Source organism: Danio rerio, chromosome 1 (assembly GCF_052040795.2).
Source record: "Danio rerio strain M-AB ecotype USA chromosome 1, GRCz13ab, whole genome shotgun sequence".
Taxonomy (NCBI): Eukaryota; Metazoa; Chordata; class Actinopteri; order Cypriniformes; family Danionidae; genus Danio; species Danio rerio.
The window spans coordinates 16,631,782-16,655,000 of NC_141021.1; the positions used below are offsets into that span (position 1 = coordinate 16,631,782).

General features: G+C 35.4%; 1 protein-coding gene across 3 annotated transcripts in view; it reads left to right on the forward strand.

Moving 5' to 3' along the window:
• The first annotated feature begins 675 nt into the window (after positions 1 to 675).
• The window catches only part of pi4k2b (phosphatidylinositol 4-kinase type 2 beta), a 27,207-nt gene continuing 4,663 nt past the window's right edge, over positions 676 to 23,219 (forward strand). Inside the window, exons 1-7 of one of the 3 annotated variants that reach the window (XR_015475833.1) lie at positions 676 to 1,186; positions 11,616 to 11,767; positions 12,325 to 12,525; positions 14,709 to 14,840; positions 20,301 to 20,454; positions 20,852 to 20,916; positions 22,310 to 22,409. Coding sequence is in view for 2 of the 3 variants with exons in the window: in NM_001045485.2 (NP_001038950.1) it covers positions 853 to 1,186; positions 11,616 to 11,767; positions 12,325 to 12,525; positions 14,709 to 14,840; positions 20,301 to 20,454; positions 20,852 to 20,916; positions 22,310 to 22,409 (1,138 nt within the window). In the remaining variant the exon portion in view is untranslated. Of the gene's footprint in view, positions 1,187 to 7,130; positions 9,002 to 10,053; positions 11,768 to 12,324; positions 12,526 to 14,708; positions 14,841 to 20,300; positions 20,455 to 20,851; positions 20,917 to 22,309; positions 22,410 to 23,219 lie in introns of those variants that run through there. The other 2 variants (NM_001045485.2, XM_087236164.1) reach the window with 2 other exon arrangements.

Below are 23,219 nucleotides of genomic sequence, written 5' to 3' on the forward strand. Positions count from 1 at the left end.
ACTCATTTATTTATATATTTACATATATATTTATAGTCAAGATAATATTAAAATGGAAACATTTATAACAATAGAATAGATGTGAACTAAAAGTATGTTAAAAATGAATATGATAATATATTTTTGGTGATGGGGAGGGTATGGGGTACTGCGATGGCACAGTAGATAGCGCTGACGCCTCACAGTGAGAAGGTTGCTGGTTCGAGCCTCGGCTGGTCAGTTGCCGTTTCTGTGTGGAGTTTGCATGTTCTCCCCATGATTATGTGGGTTTCCTCTGGGTGCTGCAGTTTCCCCCACAGTCCAAAGACATCTGCTATAAGTGAATTGGGTAAGCTAAATTGTCTGTATGGGTGTTTCCCTGGGATGGGTTGCGGCTGGAAGGGCATCTGCTGCATAAAACATAGACTGGATAATGAATTGGTGGTTCATTCCGCTGTGGCGACTCCTAGATTAATAAAGGCACTAAGCCGAAAAGAAAATGAATCAATTAATAAATTTTTGGGGGTCAAAGCTTACTTTACCTCAAGAATGGGATGGGTGTGGAATAATTTCTGACTAATATTAAAAACGCCGTCATTTTTCACAGCCTCTTTTGCCCAATCTATTAATCGCTTCTGCGCCTTTAAGAGACCTGTCTGAATGTACTGGTAAATAGTGCGCATGCTTGAAAATAGAGGAAGTCGGTAATGGTGACGGATGATGTGGACGTGAAACGGTTGAGAGCATCAGCGTGTCTTCAAGGAAGAGGAAAAAAACATATAAACTCTTTAAGACGGACTCACGGATATGACGCGGGTATTTTGAGAGGTGTCTGAGTTTCTCTGGACACAGACCGAACACGCACTGTCCACGATGATGGCAGAATGCGACCCCACCGACGGCGAGCCGGGGAACGGCAGCGGAGATTCAACACCGGAGACGAACTTTCTCTCTTCGGAGGTGCCGGCTGTGTTATTTGAAAAAACCCGGTCGGCACCGTCGTTGGGACTCTCGTTGAACCCCGGAGCAGCTGTCCGGATTTCGGACTCGACGGAAAGCGTGTTGACGGAGCTGGAAGCTGACGGGTCCGGCGAAGAGGCGCTCCTGTTACCGGGACCAGCCGGGAGCCTCTCACCTCGAGCTGGAAAAGAGAAAAGGACACGGAGGAACATGCTCAGCTCATCATCCGATAATCTAGCATCTCCAGGTGAGATGTATGAGCTGGATATCCTAATCTCATAAACTGATTAACATACATTCTGCCTCAAGCTAGGTGTCTTTACGCACTTCCACACCTTTTGGTTTGCTTCCCTAACAAAAAGCATTATATCGAGGTGTAGAATTGCAAATAACACGGTTCGTTACTTGCGTTACTTTTAACACAACACCATTCACATAATAGTTATTTATTAAATCTCTCACTTTTGACCACGCCTTTAAGTAAAGTCACCCCTCTTAAATGACAGCCACTTTTCTTCACTTGTTGTTTCGTTTTTTAATCTGAATTCAGTCAAGGAAGAACACTAGAGACCCTTCTGCATTAGTTTCCATAGCAACCACCCCTCTTCTGTTTTCTGTAGCATGCAGCTTCAAAAAAACAAACAAATAAAAAGCTCCTCATTTACCTTGGGGAAGTTTTTTTTCAGAGAGAGGAGTGCTTTTGCCATGTTTAATAGCATTTAAAGGCAGCATTGGCTGAGAAATGAAAATTCTCTTGAGTTTGGTCATTTGAGTAATGCTGCACCACACAGGTGTGAGTAACTGTTTTTATTAAGTGTTTGCTATTCATCAAAAAAAAAATTGCAGATTTATGCTGAATTATTAAGTATCGTAGCTCAAAACTTTATATATGAAGTAAAAAAAAAAAAAGCTTTTTAACTTTTTTTATTTAATGTTAAAAATGCAAATCCATCTAGATGCACTTATTAGGTAAACAAAGCAAGTCTCATATATTATCTTTACTAAAAGACAGAAACTATTACTTTAAAAACTGTAGTGTAAATAAATCCAATGAGCACTTTCATATTAGTCAATATTATTTCTGAAATTAGTTTAAAACTCTGAATAAATATAAATTTACGCAAATTAACACAGGTAAATAATAGACTCAATGATGGACTAAAAATCTGCGGATTAGGTCTACCTGTTACTTGCGAATTATGACGTTGATTTATGTTTTTTAAGAAATAAGTTTTGTGATGGAACTTTTTCAGAGAGAGGAGTGATTTAGCAATGTTTAATACCATTTAAAGGCATCATGGACTGAGAAATGAAAATTCCTTTGAGTTTGGTCATTTGAGCAATGTTTCACCACGCAAGTGTGAGTAACTGTTTTTATTAAGTGTTTGCTATTCATCATGTCCAAAATTTACCACACATATTCAGATGGTCAAAACGGGAGAAAAAATAACCAATTACTATGGCCAGACAGAATCCGCTGATATTTTTTTGCTATTTTTGCCGAGAATTTTGTAAAAAAAAAAATCTGCAGATTTATGCTGAATTATTTTGGAAGTATCGTAACTAAAAATGTAATATATGAAATAATAATAGCTTTTTAACTTTTAATATTTTAATGCAAATCCATCTACATTCACTTATTTGGTAAACAAAGCAAGTCTCTCATGATATATATATATATATATATATATATATATATATATATATATATATATATATATATATATATAAATTATTACTTTATAAGCTGTATTTTAAATAAATCAAATGAACACTTTGATATTAGTCGATATTATTACATAAATTAATTTAAAAACTGAATAAATATAAATGTACACACATTTGCACAAGTAAATAAATACTCAATGATGGGCTAAAAATTTGCAAATTGGGCCTACCTATTACTATAATCATACTATGATCATTATATTGATGATTGACAATTATATATTGATATTATAAATTGATTAAAGTTTTGCTAAAGTAAAGATCAAATGCTTAATATAATTATTTGGCTATCACAACCATGTGTAATCTAATAGGAGCTGTAGAGAAATTCTTATTTAAAACATTGTAACATTGTCTTTACATATGCCTGTGAGCCCCTTCTTGGGATCCTTTTGCACACAAATGTTGTCTGTGTGTAAACTGATCATTCTCCAGAGAATTTAAGCAATATGTTATGCACACAGACTTTTCATTTCAGTCAGCCAGCCAGCCCCAGGGCTTCCGGTGAATTGTCATCCCATACATTGTTTATCCAAATGGTACTTGTGCTAATCCTGGATCCTGCATGTGGGGTAGTCCCAGAATTGGGAGCTTAGTTTGTCCTGTATCCCTCAACCAAAGAAGGGTCTTTTATGTAGACTTTGTCTGTAGCCCTGAAATTACAATACCAAAAAATAATAATAAAATCTAATTATTAAAACTATATGTACACTCACCAGACACTTTTTAGGTACACCTTACTAGTACTGGGTTACCCCTTTTTGCCTTGAGAACTGCCTTAATCACACGAGGCATAGATTCAACAAGGTACTACAAAGATTCCTCAGAAATTTTGGTCCCTGGCTGCACATCCATGATGCGAATCTCCCATTCCACCAGATGTCAAAGGTGTTCCAATGGATTGAGTACAATTAAATTACTTAACTCATTGTCATGCTCAGGAAACCAGTCTGAGATGATTCATGGATTATGACATGGTGTGTTATCCTGCCGGAGGTTGCCATCAGAAGATTGGTACACTGTGGTCATAAAGGGATGGACATGGTCAGCAACAATACTCTGGTAGGCTGTGGTGTTGACATGATGCTCAATTGATGCTAAGCCATCAAAGTGTGGCAAATAAATATTCCCCACATCATTACGCCACCACCACCAGCATGAACCGTTGATAAAAGGCAGTATGAATCCATGCTTTCATGTTGTTGATGCCAAATTCTGACCTTACCATCCCAATATCGCTGCAGAAAATTGAAATTGAGACTCATCAGACCAGGCAACATTTTTTCTAGTGTCCACTTTTGGTGAGCCTGTGCTAATTTAGCTTTATATGACAGCAATGTATCATCAGGATTAAGCTTGTTTTGACATTTAGTGAATCACCAAGAACCCCAGTTTCAGCTCAAAATCTTCTCAAATGATTTACTAAAGAAATATTGGATGGTGAATAACTTAATTAGCAGCAAATATTTGGGCAGAGTTCTTTTATGTATAAAAAAAAATCATTCCACTCCCACGTGTCTTGCACTCTGTGCTGTTACTCCATCTGCTTTATCTCAGAACATGGACCGTTATGCAACCTTTTTCACAGTTCAGTTTACATGGCCTTTGAACCCGGGGCACACGTGTACAGGTGACACCAAAGCAGCTGCTGGGATCAACAGATCCTGGATACAGATGCGAGGCTGTTGCTGTGTGCTGCTGCTGCATGTGTTTTTACCTTTTCTTATAATGCGTCTGTTTAATAGCAGGCTCATATGAAGATGGATTAGTTGGACAGCAGAAAGACTTCAATTTTCTTTATCAGATCCATATCACAGTACAAAAGAAAAACAGAAGTTCTTACAAAATTAGCTTTTCCATTGTTTAGTTTGAAAAAAGATATTACAGGTAGATTGGCAATAGATGTGCTATTTACTTAATTACTTTTTTTCTATTTGTGATTTGTGTGTTTTCTAATTCTCTCTTAGGCAAGTGCTGGTAAAAGATTCTGATGGTATTACAGCCTCATTTACCTTAAAAATATCACGGTATTGGTAAAAAAAAACACTAACTTATTTCCCATTGAACACACTATTTTATTTTAAGAAACACTTAAAATAATTTGGAAAAGTAAACTTGTCACGCTAAATAATCTTAATCTCCTGTCTTCATTAGTCTAAAAAACACTTTCTAACTTTCTGAAAGCATCATTGGATAGCTTTGAATTATCTGTATAATGTAACCCACTGCACTGTTCCGGTTCAGAGCATGCTTGGATGTTGGTGCATAAGCGATTTGTTTTTCAAATGTTTGCTGAATCATGGGCTGACCAGTAGCTTTTGATGTGTCCTTTGCTTTTGACATTCTGTTGCCATAAAAAAAAAATAAAAAATAAAATGGTTTTTGACAACAACAACTCAGTCTTACATATATCACAGGAATGGTATAACAGAACACATCAGCAATTTTGAAACTGACTTTTTTCAAACCACATTAAACCTTGAAACTAGTTATCATAGGTTATTTTTCTGTGCAAGACATGCAAATAGAACATTTTATTAAAACAAATAAGGGTTGTGTACTTTTTTTTTTTAACTGGTGTTAAATCAGGTCATTTTATTGACCTTATTCTTCAATGCTGAAGTGCGCTTGTTTTTGCGATTTGTTTTAGAACTTTTAAGTTTCCTATGGGAGAAATGTGACTAGGAATAATAAACTGCAGAAAGCAGTCAAACTACTTGCTCTACAAACAAGTCTGTTCATGATTAGTGAGACAAAGCTTAATTTAAAAAAATAATAAAAATCAGTTTGCAACAACGAGCAGCAAAATGTTTTTAACGTTTAAAAATGAACTGAAGTGAATGAGATCGGAAGTCTCAAGCCAAAAAGATTCCAATATGATTATTTCACCTGGCCACCATTTAAAAAAAACGAAATCAGGCAATTTTGATCAGACGATCATCATCAAGAGGATGATAATGTGTTGAACGGCCATAAATGAGGTTGGTTTTGTGGTCACATTGCTTTCAAGTGAGCATGCGCATTATATCGGGTAACTAGAAAATATGCAGACTTTGTTTGATTCGGATGTTTAGAAAGGAAACCTATGAGACCGATGTTGTTCAATTTTATTTGTGGTTCCAAATATGTAATGTAATTGTAAGTTTGGCAAACAGTTTTGGAGAATTTGATGTTTCCTCATTCAGGATGCCCGAGCATACTGTCCGAGAGGTGTTTTAAAGATGGGCTGCCAAGTGAAATGACTTGCCTTATAGCAGGCATGACCAACCCTGTTCCTGGAGATCGACCTTTCTGCAGATTTCAGTTGCAACCCATGTCAAACACACCTGCCTGTAATTATCAAGTGCTGTTCAGGTCCTAATCAATTGGTTCAGGTGTGTTTGATCAGGGTTGGAGCTGAACTTTGCAGGAAGGTCGATCTCCAGGAACAGGGTTGAGCACCACTGCCTTAGAGGGACTTTGGTTGAACTGAGTATTATTTGTGTTATCTAGCAAAATATGAGCTGCAGCAGGCAGTTAAAATGTGAGGTGTGCAGGGCGCATAAGCAGTGTGCAAAACACTTGCTGCCATTAGTTAATCATTCAAAAAAGGCTCCTCGCAACGCAAAAACTTCATTTGGTGTGATTGGCCCTCATAAAGCAAAGTCAGAATTGGATTCTTACAAACCAGCAAAAAATTTAGCATTTTTTTATTATTTTATTATTTTATTTATTTAATGTTTTTTAATATTCTGACCCATTTTTATTACTCTTTAATGTCCTCAATTTTAACAGTAGTTCATTTATACGCCTGATTTCATACCTTCTTAGGGCATATACTCGCACTACTCCATCTGAACTTTGCCCAGGCCCGTTTCCCGGATCGTTTGAGAAGTGTGAGTGCTCTAAATCGGGCTCAGGCATGGTTCACTTGGCCAGCCCTGGCCCGGTTGGAAGAGGTATGCAAGAGCGCGGTTCACTTGGGCTCTGTTATGGTACGCTTGTAGTGTGAGTGCAAAGCGCGTCAGAGCTTGAAACTGAAGACGAGAAGTGACTTTTACGGGATTGTTTCATATGGATTTATTAATCATTCTTACTGTTCTATGAACGCAAACTGTCGTATATCATTAAAGACGGAAAACCCCTCACTGCACGACAGCTGCACTTTCAGCAAACCTCCTAAAACCTGCAGCATAAGGACTTTATGGTTGTTTATGAGCTTCAAAAGTGGCTGATCTGTTCGGTGAAATTTCACTGCGTTTCACTGCGTCAAACGACTAAACTGATATAAATAAAGAAATCTCCACTGTGCTGAACGAGAGCGCTTACAGCGCATCATCGATGAGGTAAGCTTGCCAAGGCCTGAATGTAATGTGAGTGCAGGCCATCGGGGGAGACGGGAGAGGGGGCAAGTGTGCTTTACCCTGGTTCAAGGCAACTGTACATAGTGTGAGTACGCCCTAAGTCAACAAAATAAAGCAAAACAAAAAAATAAATATAAAAAAAAAAAAAAACTTGATCCAGTAAAAACTAGTCACATAAACCTACATAAAAACTGATGTCCTTGCAGAAATTTGACACATTTCATGATGGAACAAAGAGATATAATTAGTAAAATCTAAAGCTGGTCACATAACACTTAAAAAGTAGTATTTAAATTGAGAACAAACAGAAGTGTAGTGCCATTACACAGACCTGAGTCTAATAGAAATGGGGAAATATGAGTGTTGCATTCAAAAATGTAAGATGACTAAATACTTCTATTGAAATTTTTATCAGAAGTTTAAAATTATGATAATTGTTATAAATAACATCCAGATATGTTTTGTAAGGCGTGTTTGTATTAGTGTATATATTTGCCAGCGAAGGAAAGTGTGCTTGTCTTCTCCTAAATGTTTAATGGCCATCAGAGAGGTTGTGTCCGTCTCTGCCTAATGGACTCTTCGATTTACCAAGGGAGAGCTGCCCAGAGACCATCAGCTGAGTGTTTGCATGTGTTTTACATTTTGATGCCTTGATGACCACTTAGTTTTACTGTGGACTGTGCATTTAGTGTACTGGACTTTTAAAAAGGGAAATTTTGGTGAAATAGAATCCTCCTTGGGTATAGGTGTCATGTGACGTGATTGCATGTTAGGGTTTGTTCACACTGGTTTTTATACGTGATCTTCAGTACTTACCGTCTCCGCTGTCTGTTATCTGAATCTGCTGCATCAGTTGCTATAGTAATAATGTGTGCATTTCCGAGATACCGCAAGGCTCTCTTTCAACAGCTGAGAGAGAGTGTCAAACCACTTACGGATGTGGCTTCTTTCAGGTTTTCAAACACTGTTTTTTTTTGTGGTTTCAGACTACAATATTTCAGTTGCAGATGGTTCTTTCGTTCTTTCTAAAAGAAGCTTTGTTGTCTGTGTAGTTTTTGTGGTCTAAGGTACTTGTGTAGTTTACAGTGTTAATAACAGACATTCAGGCCCTCTGTAATAAACGGGATCATCTGATGTGATCATCAGCTGCCTCTACCCAGATCACATGAGTGTGTGACTTATGTAAAATGATGTACACTGTAAATAGTGATTATACTTGACTTTAAAAGTGAATAAACAAACACATCACCTTGAAAGCAACACATTGGTTTTAGTTAGAAAAAATCAGCAAACCCATTGACTTAACTTTTATAATTATGGACATGGTTTTCTCAATAATTATAAGGCACCGAGTTTACTCCAAAGGTGCAGTATGCAAGTTGACACCCAGTGATTGAACTAGGTATTGCTCCCCTGGTTCAAAACATGGAAGAGCAGGTTGCCAGATTGACAACACCAAAAAGGCTGATTTAAATCATGCTCTGAATAAAAGCAATGGCACACAATAGAAGTAATATTTTCCATATTAAAATGAGTTTTTGTCCTAACCAACACCTAAAGTTTATATTTTAGAAACAGCTTCTGTTTCTTGCAGCTGAACAACAGAAACTGACAATGATCTCCGCAGGTGCACCTCATGTGCTTTCAGTGTTGGATGCTAATAGTGTGAGTTTGAATGCCATTTTAAGAGGCATTTATTGCCAAAGCAGCAGCATATAGTTTACAATAAAATAAACTGTTTGAAATTGAGCTTTAGAACTGACTCTGTGCAAGCCAACGCATTTCAGTGGTTCAGCATGCATGTTTATTAAAGTTACAGAGGTTTAATATGTATTAATTTGATTATAAACCTTACCATTTCATTGGAGTGCAGTAGGTGCACTATTCTGTGCTTCCGAATGGCTGTATTTAATATTCTGTCGTGTTTCGTCTGGTGCAAACAGCCCAATTGATTATTACAGCACATCTTTAGCACATTGTTAGGACATTAGGTTACAATTAGGGTTGTAACGGTATGAATTTTTCACGGTATGATAATCGTCTAAAACAATACCACGGTTTGACGGTTTCGCGGTATACGGTATGTTACAAAATAATAGAACAGTGAAGCAAATTTGACTTTTTCCAAATAATATATTTTCAGTTACTATAAACAACACCACTTACAATGAACAAATAAAAATAAGAAAATAATAAATAATGTGTCAAAGTCCAAATAAACATGGTGCAAATCCTCAGTAAAAAATAGATATAAAAATTTACTATACTATAAATAGTTACATAACGAAACTAGATTCAATATGGAACATCCTTAGGTTTTATGTGCCAGCAAGGATATAGTTGTCTATGGATTTGGATATGGTTGTCTGCAATGCAGACAAACAGCTGCATCTTCATTTGCGTCTTTTGAAAACAGCAAGAGCAGCAGTTCGTCTTTGCTGTGTCACTGTTTTGTCATGTTTCTGTGCTGCTGTGCATGCAAAAGTACTTAGTATGAGAATTATTTCATGCAAAACTTTTTTTTTGCGTTTTATTTAGCCGCGCATAAATGTATGCCTATCTCTCATTCCGTGTTGTTCAAAAAGCTCGTTTTTGGTCCACAAACAAAAGCGAAACCAATGCTTATTGGTTGTGATATAGCGAGTTTGAACCAATCTGGGCATGGAGGAGGGACAATGCATCAATGTATCATGTCTGATTTGTCCGGAAACACAGTGACGAGCGTTTCTTTGTCAAATCAGCGTTGTCAAATGTTGATGACGTAACCGCACTGATTCCGGAGCCTCTGAAAGTCTCCGAATGTTATGTGATACAGCACTGGAAAGCTGAGATTCTCTTCTTTATGCCAATCTTTGAATTGTATGAATCGGATCAGCGGATCAAAAGTTATTAAACATTTAACAGCAATACTTATTTTTAGCCGCGGGCGGCTGTCTCGGTCTTTAAGGGTTAAAACCGTTGATATGCAATTGTTCATGGTATGATAATCGTGCACGTTCAAATCGTGGTAAACCGTCATACCGGTATATTGTTACAACCCTAGTTACAATGTATCCTGTAATGTTTACATTTTAATATTTTTTTGTTATTTGCCAATCAATTACTACCTTATATAGAATCTGCATCTTAGTTTGGAGGCTGTATTGTCCACCAGAGGTCACATTTTCAGTTTTGGTCACATGGTTTGAGAGCCTTAAGGACTAAATGTATCACATGAAGGCAACCCGAGTGCTGAAATATAATTGGCTAAACTGGCATTGGGCGTGTTAAATGACTAAAACGAAGACAGAAACTATGAAATGTCTATAATTATAAATAAATAAGAAACTGGATAAAAATTCTCAGTTTGTCTAGATGTACTGGATTTGTTATAAGTATGGTTTTGAGTAAATGTATTTGTGTTTAAATTAGCATTTTTTTTTACGTTTCAAATAAATATGTTGTCATTTACACCAGGTGTTCCCAAACGTTTTAGCTCACGACCCCCAAAATAACAATGCCATTGACTCACGACCCCCAAATTCTTTGGAGGTGGTTTTAAATATACAAATGTTGCCCACACAACAATAGGCCTATATAAATACAACCATATTGACAACAAAAAAGTGCAACAGTCTAACAGCCATAGAGTTTTTTTATAGTCATTTATTAATTGTTTTAATTTAATTTTAACCTCACCTAATGAGTCTGGTGGACACAATGTTTTCAGCACAACTCTATTCTTGATTTAATTTTGGAGACCATCAATCAGAGTTCATCCTCAACATTCAGTTGTGGCCTGTATTTATTTTTAATGTATTTGATTGCTATAAAGAGGTTTAACCTAGTGATATAAAATCTTAAATAATTGAAAGGCTGATGGCTTTCATGGTTTGCATGATGATTTTTTTAATGGAACTATTAACTATTTTTATCTTCTGTGGGTCATGGATAAAATATGGTAATTCTAATAGTTTAATGAAATTAAATTAAAATAATAAAAAAGAGAGACAGAAACATGCTTTAATATATATTCAAGTCAGCTCTTTAAAATGCATTTACAGAATTAACAATAAAAATTTCAGCTTTGTTATTTCAGCTTTTTGTTTTTAGCTTGCTCAGATATTATAGGCTATTAGCTGTGTTCTGTTTAGTTAGCTTTTTTTCATCAAAAATTTTCCAAAATAATTATAAGAACCCACATTTAAGTTGACAGTTTGTAGTACAGCAAATGCAGTTTTAGCATTTAGATGAGTCACTGCTATTGAACCTTTCATCAAGCGTCTATTTTTTTCGGCTTTTTTTGCACTTCAGATATTCCCAGTGCTCTTTTAATTTCTCATTTTGAAAGCTGGTTTGCAGACAGAGCTGAAGCGTTTGACTAAATTGCATGCTCACCAGTGATTCAACTTTAAAACTTGGATTTCGTTCAATTTTCTTCCACATAAAAATGGCCTTGAGCATGAATTTCGCTCTGATAGAAAATATTAAAAGAAAATCATTCCCCGTACGGCCTGCTGTATGGCCTTTTGAGATGAGGGTGCTTATGTTACATACATATGCATGCGCACAAGCTATGTATTTGCAGCACAGTGCATTTAAATCACGTTGTGTTTGTGCATATAGGTAATAGCAGTGGAGAATTCAACCATTTCCCAGAAGACCCAGAGTTCGGGGAGATTATCCAGAGGGCCGAACAGGCCATAGAAAACGGCGTCTTTCCTGAACGCATCTCACAAGGATCTAGTGGAAGTTACTTTGTCAAGGATCCTAAAGGGGTACGTGTTCTTTACTGTGAAGTGTTCAGATTGTCCCTAAGAAAACTTGTTTAGGATTAAGTGTCTAAAATTAGCATTTTCTGTGCCAATTAATAGATTATTTCATTACCTTTAAAGTGAGAAAACTGAATATGAGCATAGGAGGCTGCGAAAAATGCAAATTGTAGGAGAAAATTTAGATGGCACTTGGAGGTTTTTGCATCTGATGTCTTCACATACAACAGAGAAACAGAAATATTGACTATAGCAAGTTCTTTCTAAACATAATATATATAGATTAGGATGACTTGGTAGGTTTATAATGAGCACTATGCATGCACATCACGTTATTGTGCAGTTTACATGCAGCATCATGCTTTCGTGTTCACTGTTAGATTATGTATGCATGATCAGCTCTCTCCTGTGAGTTTAACACAACCCTATTAATGCATGAACATGTGACGTTTAGATTCTTTTTTTTCACAAAACATTTTAAAATATAAATCATAGTGGCTGTGTTTATATCAAGCTGTCTCACAATGTGAGTTGTCCTGACACCTATATCTTCTCTCATTTAGAAAATCATTGGGGTATTCAAACCAAAATCAGAGGAGCCTTATGGTCACTTAAACCCAAAATGGACCAAATACTTCCATAAGGTTTGCTGCCCGTGCTGTTTTGGCCGTGGCTGCCTCATTCCCAATCAGGGCTACCTCTCTGAGGCAGCTGCCTCACTTGTGGACCAAAAACTGGGTTTGTGGATTGTACCCAAAACTAAGGTGAGGATCAGCTTTACAGACATATTTAAAGAAACCTTATGAAAAAACGTTTTGCTCTTAGGCAATGTTTACAGAATAATGATGTAGCAAAAAACGGAGAAGTTTTGCCTTTACACAACTATGTTTTTAAAATGATCAGCTTTCCAGGGTTCCTATGCTTCTTGAATGGTGATGCAACGGTTACCCGATTTCACTGTTAACCTTGCTTTGATTCGTTACTGTTAATTAATCGTAAAGGCTGCTCAACACCACGGAATAAAACTGCTGGAACTAAAAGTTTTGCCAACTGTGCACTAGTTTGAAGTTCCGAGGTTTGTACACCGAGGTTTATACCCACACATGCACTCTGGATTAAGTATAGCTGAGCTGAGGCTGTTAACTAAGGGCCATTCACGTATTGCGTCTTTTACGCATGCAAGTTCGTTATTTCCAATGGAGGCGTGCGGCTTGCGTGGTCCTATTGGGCGTGAGGCGTGAGCACTCTCAGTTTCCATGCGCACCTAGTTGAAAGAATGCCATGAGCGCACCTCAAGTCACTTGACAAGAATTGGACTGATCGGCTTTATACTTTGTATGTAATAAACACATTTCTACTTCAAAGATAGAAAGAAAATACAAAATGTAAAATACCAAACAGTTTAGTAATATAGGGGGCTGCTCTGTGGCACAGTTGGTAGTGCTGACGCCTCACAGAAAGAAGGTCACTGGTTCGAGCCTAAGTTGGCGGTTCATTCTCCTGTGGCGACTTCTTATTGATAAAACGGACTAAGCCAAAAAGAAAATGAATGAAGGAATTTTGTAATATAGTTGATCAATGCTTTTTAGGCTGTTCAGCAGCCTATGACTACATTTGTTTTTAAAAGGGAAATGCTTAGCTAATATGTAGCTTAGTTTTACATTAGACATACTTTATTCTTATTCTTTTTATTTATTTAATCATTAATTGTTCTGTCATTTATTTGTTGTGTAAAACTATTATTGTTTAAATGCCAAAACTTTTTTGTCCAGAGAGAAATGGACTATTGTTTGTTTGTTTTTATTATTATTATTATTTTGTGCTGTATAATCTGGTTACTGAGCCACAATAAAAACACTTTAAAATATTTTACATGCTATTTTTTTTCTAAACTAGTAGTGTTCTGAAATTAATGATTGTATTTTGAAACCGTGATTATTCTTCAGACTATAATTGTGTAACCAAAATCTATAATTGTTGCATCCCTATTCTTAAAAATAGCTAAAAGTACTTTAATTTTCAGACATGTGGATTCAAGGCCTAGAAAGTACTTAAAAACACAGGTCATAGAAGTGCTTGAATTAAAATTTAAATTAAATTAGTTTTTTTTAATAAACATGACAAATTATGCTTATTTTAACAATATTTAAGTTACCACATTTGAATATCACCGGTATTGAATTCAACAAAGTTCTTTAAACATATATTTTTTTACACTGTCAGATTATTGGAAAATTACTCATTTTAATGTATGTAAATATTAAGTATAAGTTAAATTTTCAGTAAAGTAGGGGCCTTCATGACCATACATATGCTCAGGGTCTAAATTACAAAGGTTCTTGATTTAAAATTAACTTAATTTAAAAAATCCTTGATTTTGGTGTCCATGAAAGTGTAGGAACTCTGGATTTACAAATTTGTGAAAACAACCAAAAATGGCATATTACACATGCCAGGGCAGTATTTAGTCCTGTCACTTTGTTAGTAAACAGTGCTTGTATGGAAGTGATGATGTGCAGTCAGAAGCTCAGCGCTGATTTGTATGTATAATTTGCAGTGTGTGTGTGTAAGATGCGTCTGTGCTGTTGGATGTAATGTGAAGTAAAACCACACTTTGCCAATGTAGCTTTAGCGAACACTTGAGCAACAACAATACTGCCGTGTACTCCACCAGTATTATGTGTTTGTGCTTGTCTTTAATCTACACCTCTATAAACACATTTTATACCGAACACAATATCATCGTTTAAGGACTTATTTTTTGTGTTTACACGGACATGACCAAGGCAAACTTCCACTTTGAAGATGTATGTGGTTTCGGACACAAAAATGCAGTTGTGTGTAGGTGAACAGGCAAAAGGTTTTTTGGCAGAAAACATTGTTGTGTAAACAGCCCCTTTGAATTAGAAGCCTTATCTGTTTTTTTTTTTTTTTTGTTTTTTTTCAGGTTGTACATTTGGCTAGCGAGACTTTTCACTATAATGCAATTGACCGTGCCAAATCCCGTGGTAAGAAATATGCACTTGAGAAAGTCCCCAAAGTTGGACGACGGTTTCACAGAGTTGGCCTTCCTCCAAAGGTAACAAAACACTTTATACTGTTTAATGTTATAAATATACGTCTTTCAATTCTACTCTAATGTTGTTCATCCTATTTTTTTCTGTCAAATTTGTATACATTTTTTTGTTTGTTTGTTTTAAAAGGCCCGTGCACACCGAGACGTTTTTTGCTCTCATTTTCCGTGGACGTTTAATGCCTCGTAACTTAATAAATTGCTTTAATGTGATTGTGCATACCCACGCACAAAACGGCAGGCGCAAAAGCGTCATTTTTTAAAAAAACGCCTCATGCTCGTTTTTTTGTTTTGACGCACGGCGTCAAAACCTTCTCCACCAATCAGATCGGCACTTTTGCTCACGTGCACAGAGCTGCTGAAGTTACCGTAAACAGCACTTGGAGGCGCTCAAGTGCAAAACTGTCAATGCGAGCGCACATTGAAGAAGATGCCCAGAGGCAATATGAACGTGTAGCTGCTTATTGCACTGGTAAACAATAATCATTTCTTTATCGCTGGAGCTGCTGCTTGAACTATCCATGCTTGTTCGAGTCACCAGTAACTTTATAAACAAACGTGTGAACTTCCTCTCCTCCCCTCTTCTGTGTTATAAGCGGGTGTCAGAAGTTTAATGTTGTGCAGCGCCATCTAACGTCAAAAGAGTGATTTAGCATACTCTTCTGCTTGACGCCAGTGAAAAGCGCTTGGGTTTGAACACTGAAAAATGCCGATAAACGCAAACGAAAAACGTCCTGGTGTGTAGGAGCCTTAATTCTGGCATTGCTCTTTCGACCCATACAACGAAAGCAGAACTTTCTTCTTTTAGACAAACTAAAATTTTTAAATGTTTGACTTTCATGCTGTATAACGGTGTTGTTCAAAAACTTTCAAATAGCTGTCTTAAAACTTTTCCATACCCTGCCAATTATGAAGCTTAAAATATGCCAAAAAAACTTTTAATTTGAATTGTTTTAATTTTAACATTAACCATTTTAATTTAATAACACTGAATATTATATGCCATTAAAATTGTTTTCAATTTGAATTTATAAACTTCAACTTTAGATATTCAATATTTTTAATACACATTTTTTATAGATATATTTTCAAACTTCCGATTTGTTTTTCTGAATTGCTAGACTACAGATATCCAGTTTATAAAAATACAGTTTCTAGTTTTCAAGATGCAGGAATTTGGATCATCAATATTTATAAATTCAAAACCAGAAATTCAGATTGTGAAATTCAATAGGGAATGCTTTGATCTCTTGCAGATTGACTTTATTTTAATTTGTGGCACTTTTAAAATGATTAATCTTCTAAATAATAAATTATTGCTGAGTATGCTCAGTCAGCAGCCACTGACTTTAATTTAGCATGCATACCATTTTGTGACACTAAGCCAGGGATGGTCTTGATCCTCGAGGGCCGGTGTCCCTGCAGAGTTTTAATCCAACACTAGTCAAACACACCTGAACAAGCTAATCAGTGTCTTTAAGATCACAAGAATCTATAAGCAGGTGTGTTTGATTAGAGTAGGAGCTAAACTGTGCAGGACACCGGCCCTCCAGGACCAAGTTTGCCCACCCTTGCACTAAGCCCTTACAAAAGCCATAAAGATAACACAAGTTGTCAAAGGTTTCATCCTCAATGTATTCCAAATTTTCTGAAGCCGTTCCATAGTTTAATGTCATTTAAAAATTACATTTTAAATAAAATTTCTAATCAGCCCATCTCTTCACTGTACCTTTCAATCATTCTCCATTAGCTCACCATTCAAACCCAGTGTCATATTTCGTTGTGACGAGGAACACGATGAAACTCTCCAGGATGATTCCGTCTTCCTGCTATTATTTGATCAGTAGATAAATGCCTGTAAATTTGCATAAAAAGGACTTTATCTTGCGAGAGTTTATTGCTCTTGCTAAATGATTCTGCTGTCTGCTGGATGTCTGTTAGATCTGTACATTCTACGAATACACACTAACTGAAATTACAGTGACTCCATGTGACTTCAAGCGCATCATTGAGTGCGTTAATACATCCATCTTGTTCTGCCCTATCTGTCATGTGCTGTCGCCTCATTTCAAATCTTCTCTCTACATTTAAAAGAAAGATTTTTTTTAAGTTATGTTAAGTGCTGTCCACTCCCTTGGCTTAAAGGAATAGTTCATCCAAATTTGAACATTTCTGTGACCATTTACTCACTTTTCACTTTATACAAACTGGTTTGAGTTTCTTTCTTCTGAAGAAAGTTGGAAACCAGTAACCTTTGATTTCCACAGTTTTTGTGTTTCCTTATATTGAAGTCAGTGGTTAACAGCTTAAACCTGTCTTCGGAATATATTCTTTTAGTAAAAAAATAAAAGAAATGTGTAAATATTTGGAACCAATTGTGGGTGACTAAATGAGAAAATATTTTTCATTTTTGGGTGAACTATTCATTTTTAAAAACTCATTCAGGTGTAAATGATGTCTAACAATACTTAATGTTCAGTAAACGGCTCTTAAAATAGTTTTAGAATGAACTAATTAAATTAAACTATACGAGTATGGTCTTGCTACATCTTCATCATAGAAAATTTGTCATAATGTAATTTTTAACATTTGCACCATCGTGGCTTTTGTGATAAATAATTCACTGCACAGATTAAGACAAACAAAGGTGACTTAGGGCCTACTCACACTATGCCATCCGTACCATGCCCAGGCCCGTTTCCCGGATCGTTTGAGAAGTGTGAGTGCGCTGAATCGGGCTCAAGCACGGTTTACTTGGCCGGCCCTGGCCCGGTTGGAAGAGGTGGGCCTGAGCACGGTTCACTTGGGCTTTGGCACGGTACGCTTTGTGTAAGTGCAAAACGCGCCAAAGCCCGAAACTGAAAGCAAGACGTGACTTTTAAGGCACTGTTTCATATGGATTTATTAATCATCTACTGTTCATTGAACACAAACTGCCGTAGCTTATTAAAGACGCAAACTCCTCACAGCACGACAGCTGCGCACCTTCAGCAGACCTAATCATTCCTGCAGCACGAGAACATTATGATTGTTTATGAGCGTCAAAAGAGGCGGATCTGTTCGGCGAAGTATCTGACTGCGTGTCACCGCATCCCTAAGGACTGTTTGGCGAAATATTTGACTGCATGTCACTGCATATCAAACGACTGAAACGATAAAACTAGAGAAATTTCCACTGTGCTGAGCGAGAGCGCTTCTCACTGAACAGAGTGCAGCATCGATGACATAAGCGTGCCGAGGCCTGATTGTATGTGAGTGCGGGCCGTCGGGGGAGACGGGAGGGGCTTTGGCCCGGTTCGAGGCAACTGTACATAGTGCGAGTATGGCCTTAGCATGTTTGTAACCAATTGTTCTACATATTAAACTTGCCTTGACATGTCATTGCCAGGCTTCTGCTGGTAGCAAATGTTCTTGTTACAATGAATTGCTGAAGTTTTATCATAATATGATGCATGATTACAACAATGACCTAAACTGCAAAAGCTAAGATTACTTGTGTTATCTTGAGTTGTGTTTTGCTTTTTTTTTTATATATACATGTTCAGAATAAACAAATGTTTTGATCAAAGTAAATTGCAAAAAGATAAGGTACAATAGCTATTGTGAAGTGCACTTAGCTATCAACTCCATTTAATAAAACCATTACGACTTTTGAATTAAATGCATTATTAGTTAACTAAAGGCCGATTTATATTTCTGCGTAATACATGTGGTCTGGCAAATAAAAGTCTTCACACAGTCGCATACTCCTCGCCGTGGCCATTGCAGACGCGCACCTCTCAAAAAATGTAACTACATGTTGCAACGATGCGTTGCACAAGCTTTGTCATTTGTTGGCTTGGTTGTGCTGACGAGTGTTGGCAGAGGTGAGAGCCGTGCGAGCCTGTTGGAGCGAGTGTTTACAAGTGTCGAGTCCGGTAAAAGAGCTCCAGATGGTAACATTTGTGTTGTGTTTACCTTATGATTAAAATTGTTGCACGTCCGTCGGTTCCCGCCTCAGAATAAGTAAGTTTTAGCTACTTGTACAGTTAGGTAACGTAAAAAAACAATTAAACCCCAGCGAAGAAACTCGACACAGAGGAACAAAAATCTCAGTGTCAACTAGAGCTGCACAATTATTCGAAAAAAGATCGCGGTCACGATTCGACCCCCTTGACGATCTTAATCCAGCATTGCTACGATTCTGCCAATCATATTTTCAAGTTCAGGAGAGAAGCAGAGGTGGCTACACGAGTCTTTTTTTTTTTTTTTATAGCCGCACGCCAAGTATGAACAGCACTTAGCAGTGAAAATGAAACCGAAAGTGTGCACATCATTTAAATAATCATATCGCATTTTAGAGTTATGATTGCGACAAGCATTTAAAAAGTTATTTTATTGCAAACGCACAGTTGTGCATGAAAATAATTGTTTACAGTGTCAGTATAACTACTCTAGCCTATATATTGTTGATTTTACCAGTGAATTAAATGGTCTAAAAATGTTGTCAATGACAAATTGCAAGTATATATCTCAAACATAATTCAACATCAGAATTATTATAAGTAGAATAGAATTATTTATAGAAATCAGTAGACCTACACATAATATTAATATTGTTGTTTTACCATATGTTTGAGACAAAAACATAATCTCCATAATAAGCTTAATTTTACATCTACAGAATTGTGAGAAAATCGTGATCTTTATTTTAAGTAAAAAAATGTAGATTCTCAATTTAGCCAGAATTGTTCAGCTCTACTGTCAACAAGTGTTTTGGAAGTGTTATTGCAGAGCAACACAAACAGTGAGCAAAAGTATAAATGCACGGCAACTCGCAAGGCATGGGCCATGGGTCATGGCGATCACTTGACGCATTAACCTACAATAAGACATTAACATGACCTAAGATTAATAAATGCTTTTTTTTTTGAGCCTTGCTGTACAGTGTTTGCAAACAAATTGGGTATAAATTATCTTCGTTTTCAAGCATTTTGTGCCGTGATGAACAACCAATAACAAAGTCTCTGATGTCCCTAGAGTGTGTATTTAAGTTTTCAGCTCAGTTCCAAGCAAATTAGTTTGTTAAACTCGTTGAAACTGCCCCTATTACGCCCTATTCACACGGGGCGTCAGCTTCAATGCTTTCCATTCACTTTGAGTGGGTGACATCAGGCGTTGCCGAACTGCATTGTTGATTCGTCGGCACCACTTCAGTGGAGTTGCTCGCTGCAGAAGTTGGGACTTTCTCAACTTTTCAAGTGCCGACGAAAGCGTCAGCCTAGCAGATCGCTGTAAAAAAACATGACCTATTCAACGTTTCCTTTTCCCGCTATATAAATCGTGATAGAACATGCACATCATTAATATTGTGGGCCTTTCACAATACTGTGAATGTTTATTTATTTAAAGGGGACCTGTTATGCAAAGATCCCTTTCAGTCAAAGCTATTAAAAGATTTTCAGCATAGTGCTGTCTTGTGTGTAGGTGGGCTCATTTCAGCTGTTTGTGGAGGGCTATCATGAAGCTGACTTCTGGCTGAGGAAGTTTGAAGCAGAGCCTCTTCCAGAGAACATGAGGAAACAGCTGCAGTCTCAGTTTGAGAGGCTGGTTGTTTTGGATTACGTTATTAGAAACACAGGTAACCATGACATTCAAGTTTATTTTCATTTCATATGAAATATAATACATTTGCTTTAAGCATCAGCCTTTGTTCTCGAATTAAATCTGAACTCGTGCATGGTAACCATAGTTTCCACTTAATCTTATTTGCAGAGTTGTTTTTTTTTTTTTTTTACTAAAATAGACCTATGCTGAGTGATTAACTGTTTTCCCAAGATACCATTGTTTTTTTGCTCTCTTGTTGTGCTGTATCTGGTGGATTTTTCATTATCTTTTTTCATTTCCTAATTTTTCTGCTTCATGCACCATACAAATGTGCTACGGCTTTGAATATGTGTTATGACCATATAAAAGAGATGCTAATTGTTGTCTGTGCCTTTGAAAATGAAATCTGATATCTCTTTTGGCTTCTTCAGACAGAGGGAATGATAACTGGTTGATCAAGTATGAGAAGCCGGGCGATGGAGAGCTGACAGAGAAGGTGAGCTGAGGGATATTTTTAGAGCTCTTCTGTTTGCAGTGCTGGACAGAAGAAAATGCCAGGACAGAGTCATGTGCCTGCTGTTGTGGAAGCTGGCCTGGAAAATGCAAGGGTTGTGTCTCTCTCTCTCTCTCTCTCTCTCTCTCTCTCTCTATCTCTATCTCTCTCTCTCTCTCTCTCTCTCTCTATCTCTCTCTACCTCTCTCTCTCTCTCTCTCTCCTTCTCTTTCTCTCTCTCTCTACCTCTCTCTCTCTCTCTCTCTGTGTGTGCGCGTGTGTGGTAGTTTTTTTAGTGGTAGTTTTATTTTAATTAACTAATTTATTCGTTTATTCTTTATTTTATGTTTTATTTTAAATTAATTAATGTATTCATTATATTTTTTTTATTTTATTTAAAATTTATAATTGTATTAATTATATTTTATAATTTTATTTTAAATTAATGTATTTGTTCTTTATTTTTTATTTTATTATGTTTTATTTTAATTAATTAATTTATTAATTCATTTAGTATTTAATTTCATTATATTTGAAATGAATTACTTGTTTATTTTATTTATTTTTTGTATTTTATTTCCAATTTAAATTAAATAATTTATCCATTCATTCTTTTGTTTTTATTTTATTGTATTTTATTTTAATTCATTTCGTTATTAATCCATTTTTGTATTATATTTTAATTAATTTATTATTTTTTTTATTTTATTTCAAATTATTTATTTTTTTGCTTTTATTTTAATTAATGTATTAATTTATTTTTTACTATTTTATTTTAAATTAAATAATTTTTTAAATTCATTCTTTGTTTTATTATTCTATTTTAATTAATTTATTAATTTATTATTTTTAATATTTACTTTAATTCTGTTTTAAATTAATTAATAAATTTTTTGATTGTATTCATTTTTGTTTTTTATTTTAATTTCAATAAAATATATTTATTCATTCTTTATTTTATTTTTATTTTAATTAATTTAATAATTATTCATTTTATTTTGTATTTTAATTTAAATTAATTAATTTATTCATTCATTCTTGTTTTTATTATGTTATATTTCAGTTAATTTATAACTTTGTTATAGTTATTTTTTTGTATTTTATTTTTTCATTTAATAATTCCTTTTTTGTATTTAATTTTATTTAAAATTAATTAATTTATTCATCCATTATTTTGTTATTTGTTTTTTAATTAATTAATTTATTAATAATTATTTTTTTGTGTTTTATTTTTTATTTTATTTATTTAACCATGTGAACTCATGTGATATGCATGTTGTGTGGTAGTTCTTGTATTTATTTCTATTTTAAGTTGCTGCTGGGGTTACATTATGGATTTAATATTAACTGTTCGTCCCACACAACTGGTGAGTTTCTCCTCTGTGTTTCTCTGCAGGAATCTGAGTGGACTGATCCAAAAGACTCGGCCATAAAAATTGCAGCTATAGATAATGGTTTGGCCTTCCCCTTTAAACATCCTGATGAGTGGAGAGCATGTACGTATATTTTTCTTATGTTATTATATATGCATAACATTATATTTATGTTTTTTTCAGAGGTTTAGCTTGGTCATTTTGCAGGACTTCTGTTATTCTCACCAAAGACAATTTTGATAAAAATAATATTGTGTAATGTTGTGAAATATAAATATACATTTTAAGAAAACTGTGATTGGAAAGCTACATTTTCATGATGTTAATCGAGTGTTCAGTGTCACATGATTCTTTGAGGAGAACATTTCAATGTGATGATTTGGTGTTCAAAATATTTCTTAATAAGTTTCAAAAAGGTTGTGCTCCTTAATATTTTATGGAAACCTAGAAAATTCTTAGATTAAATGATAAATATGACACAAAAACCTAAACAATGTCAATAGGGCTGGGTAATATTGCAAAAAAAATCATGATATCATGTTTCATATCATTCGATGTTGATAATTTTTTGAATATTCTTTAACAATCCATTTAGGTATTTTCCATTTTTTTAACCAATTTATTTTAATTTAAAATTACTAAGGCAAATAGATTTTAAAGTCAAAAAAATATTTAAACAAAATATCTTATCTCTTTATAATAAACATAAGTGTTAAAAAGGCTCTTTAACTTGATAAATAAAATGTTAGAAAGTGTTTACAATAGTAAAATGCAAATGCTGAGCAATCAAAGCAAACTTCAGGGTAGATCAACATCTGTAATGATGTCAATAATTATGATACAGTAAACCTCAAACAAAGTAAACAAAACAAATTATGATAATCAAATCTGAGCTTTCAAGTAAAAGAACCAGCCATCATTATTCAAATACAT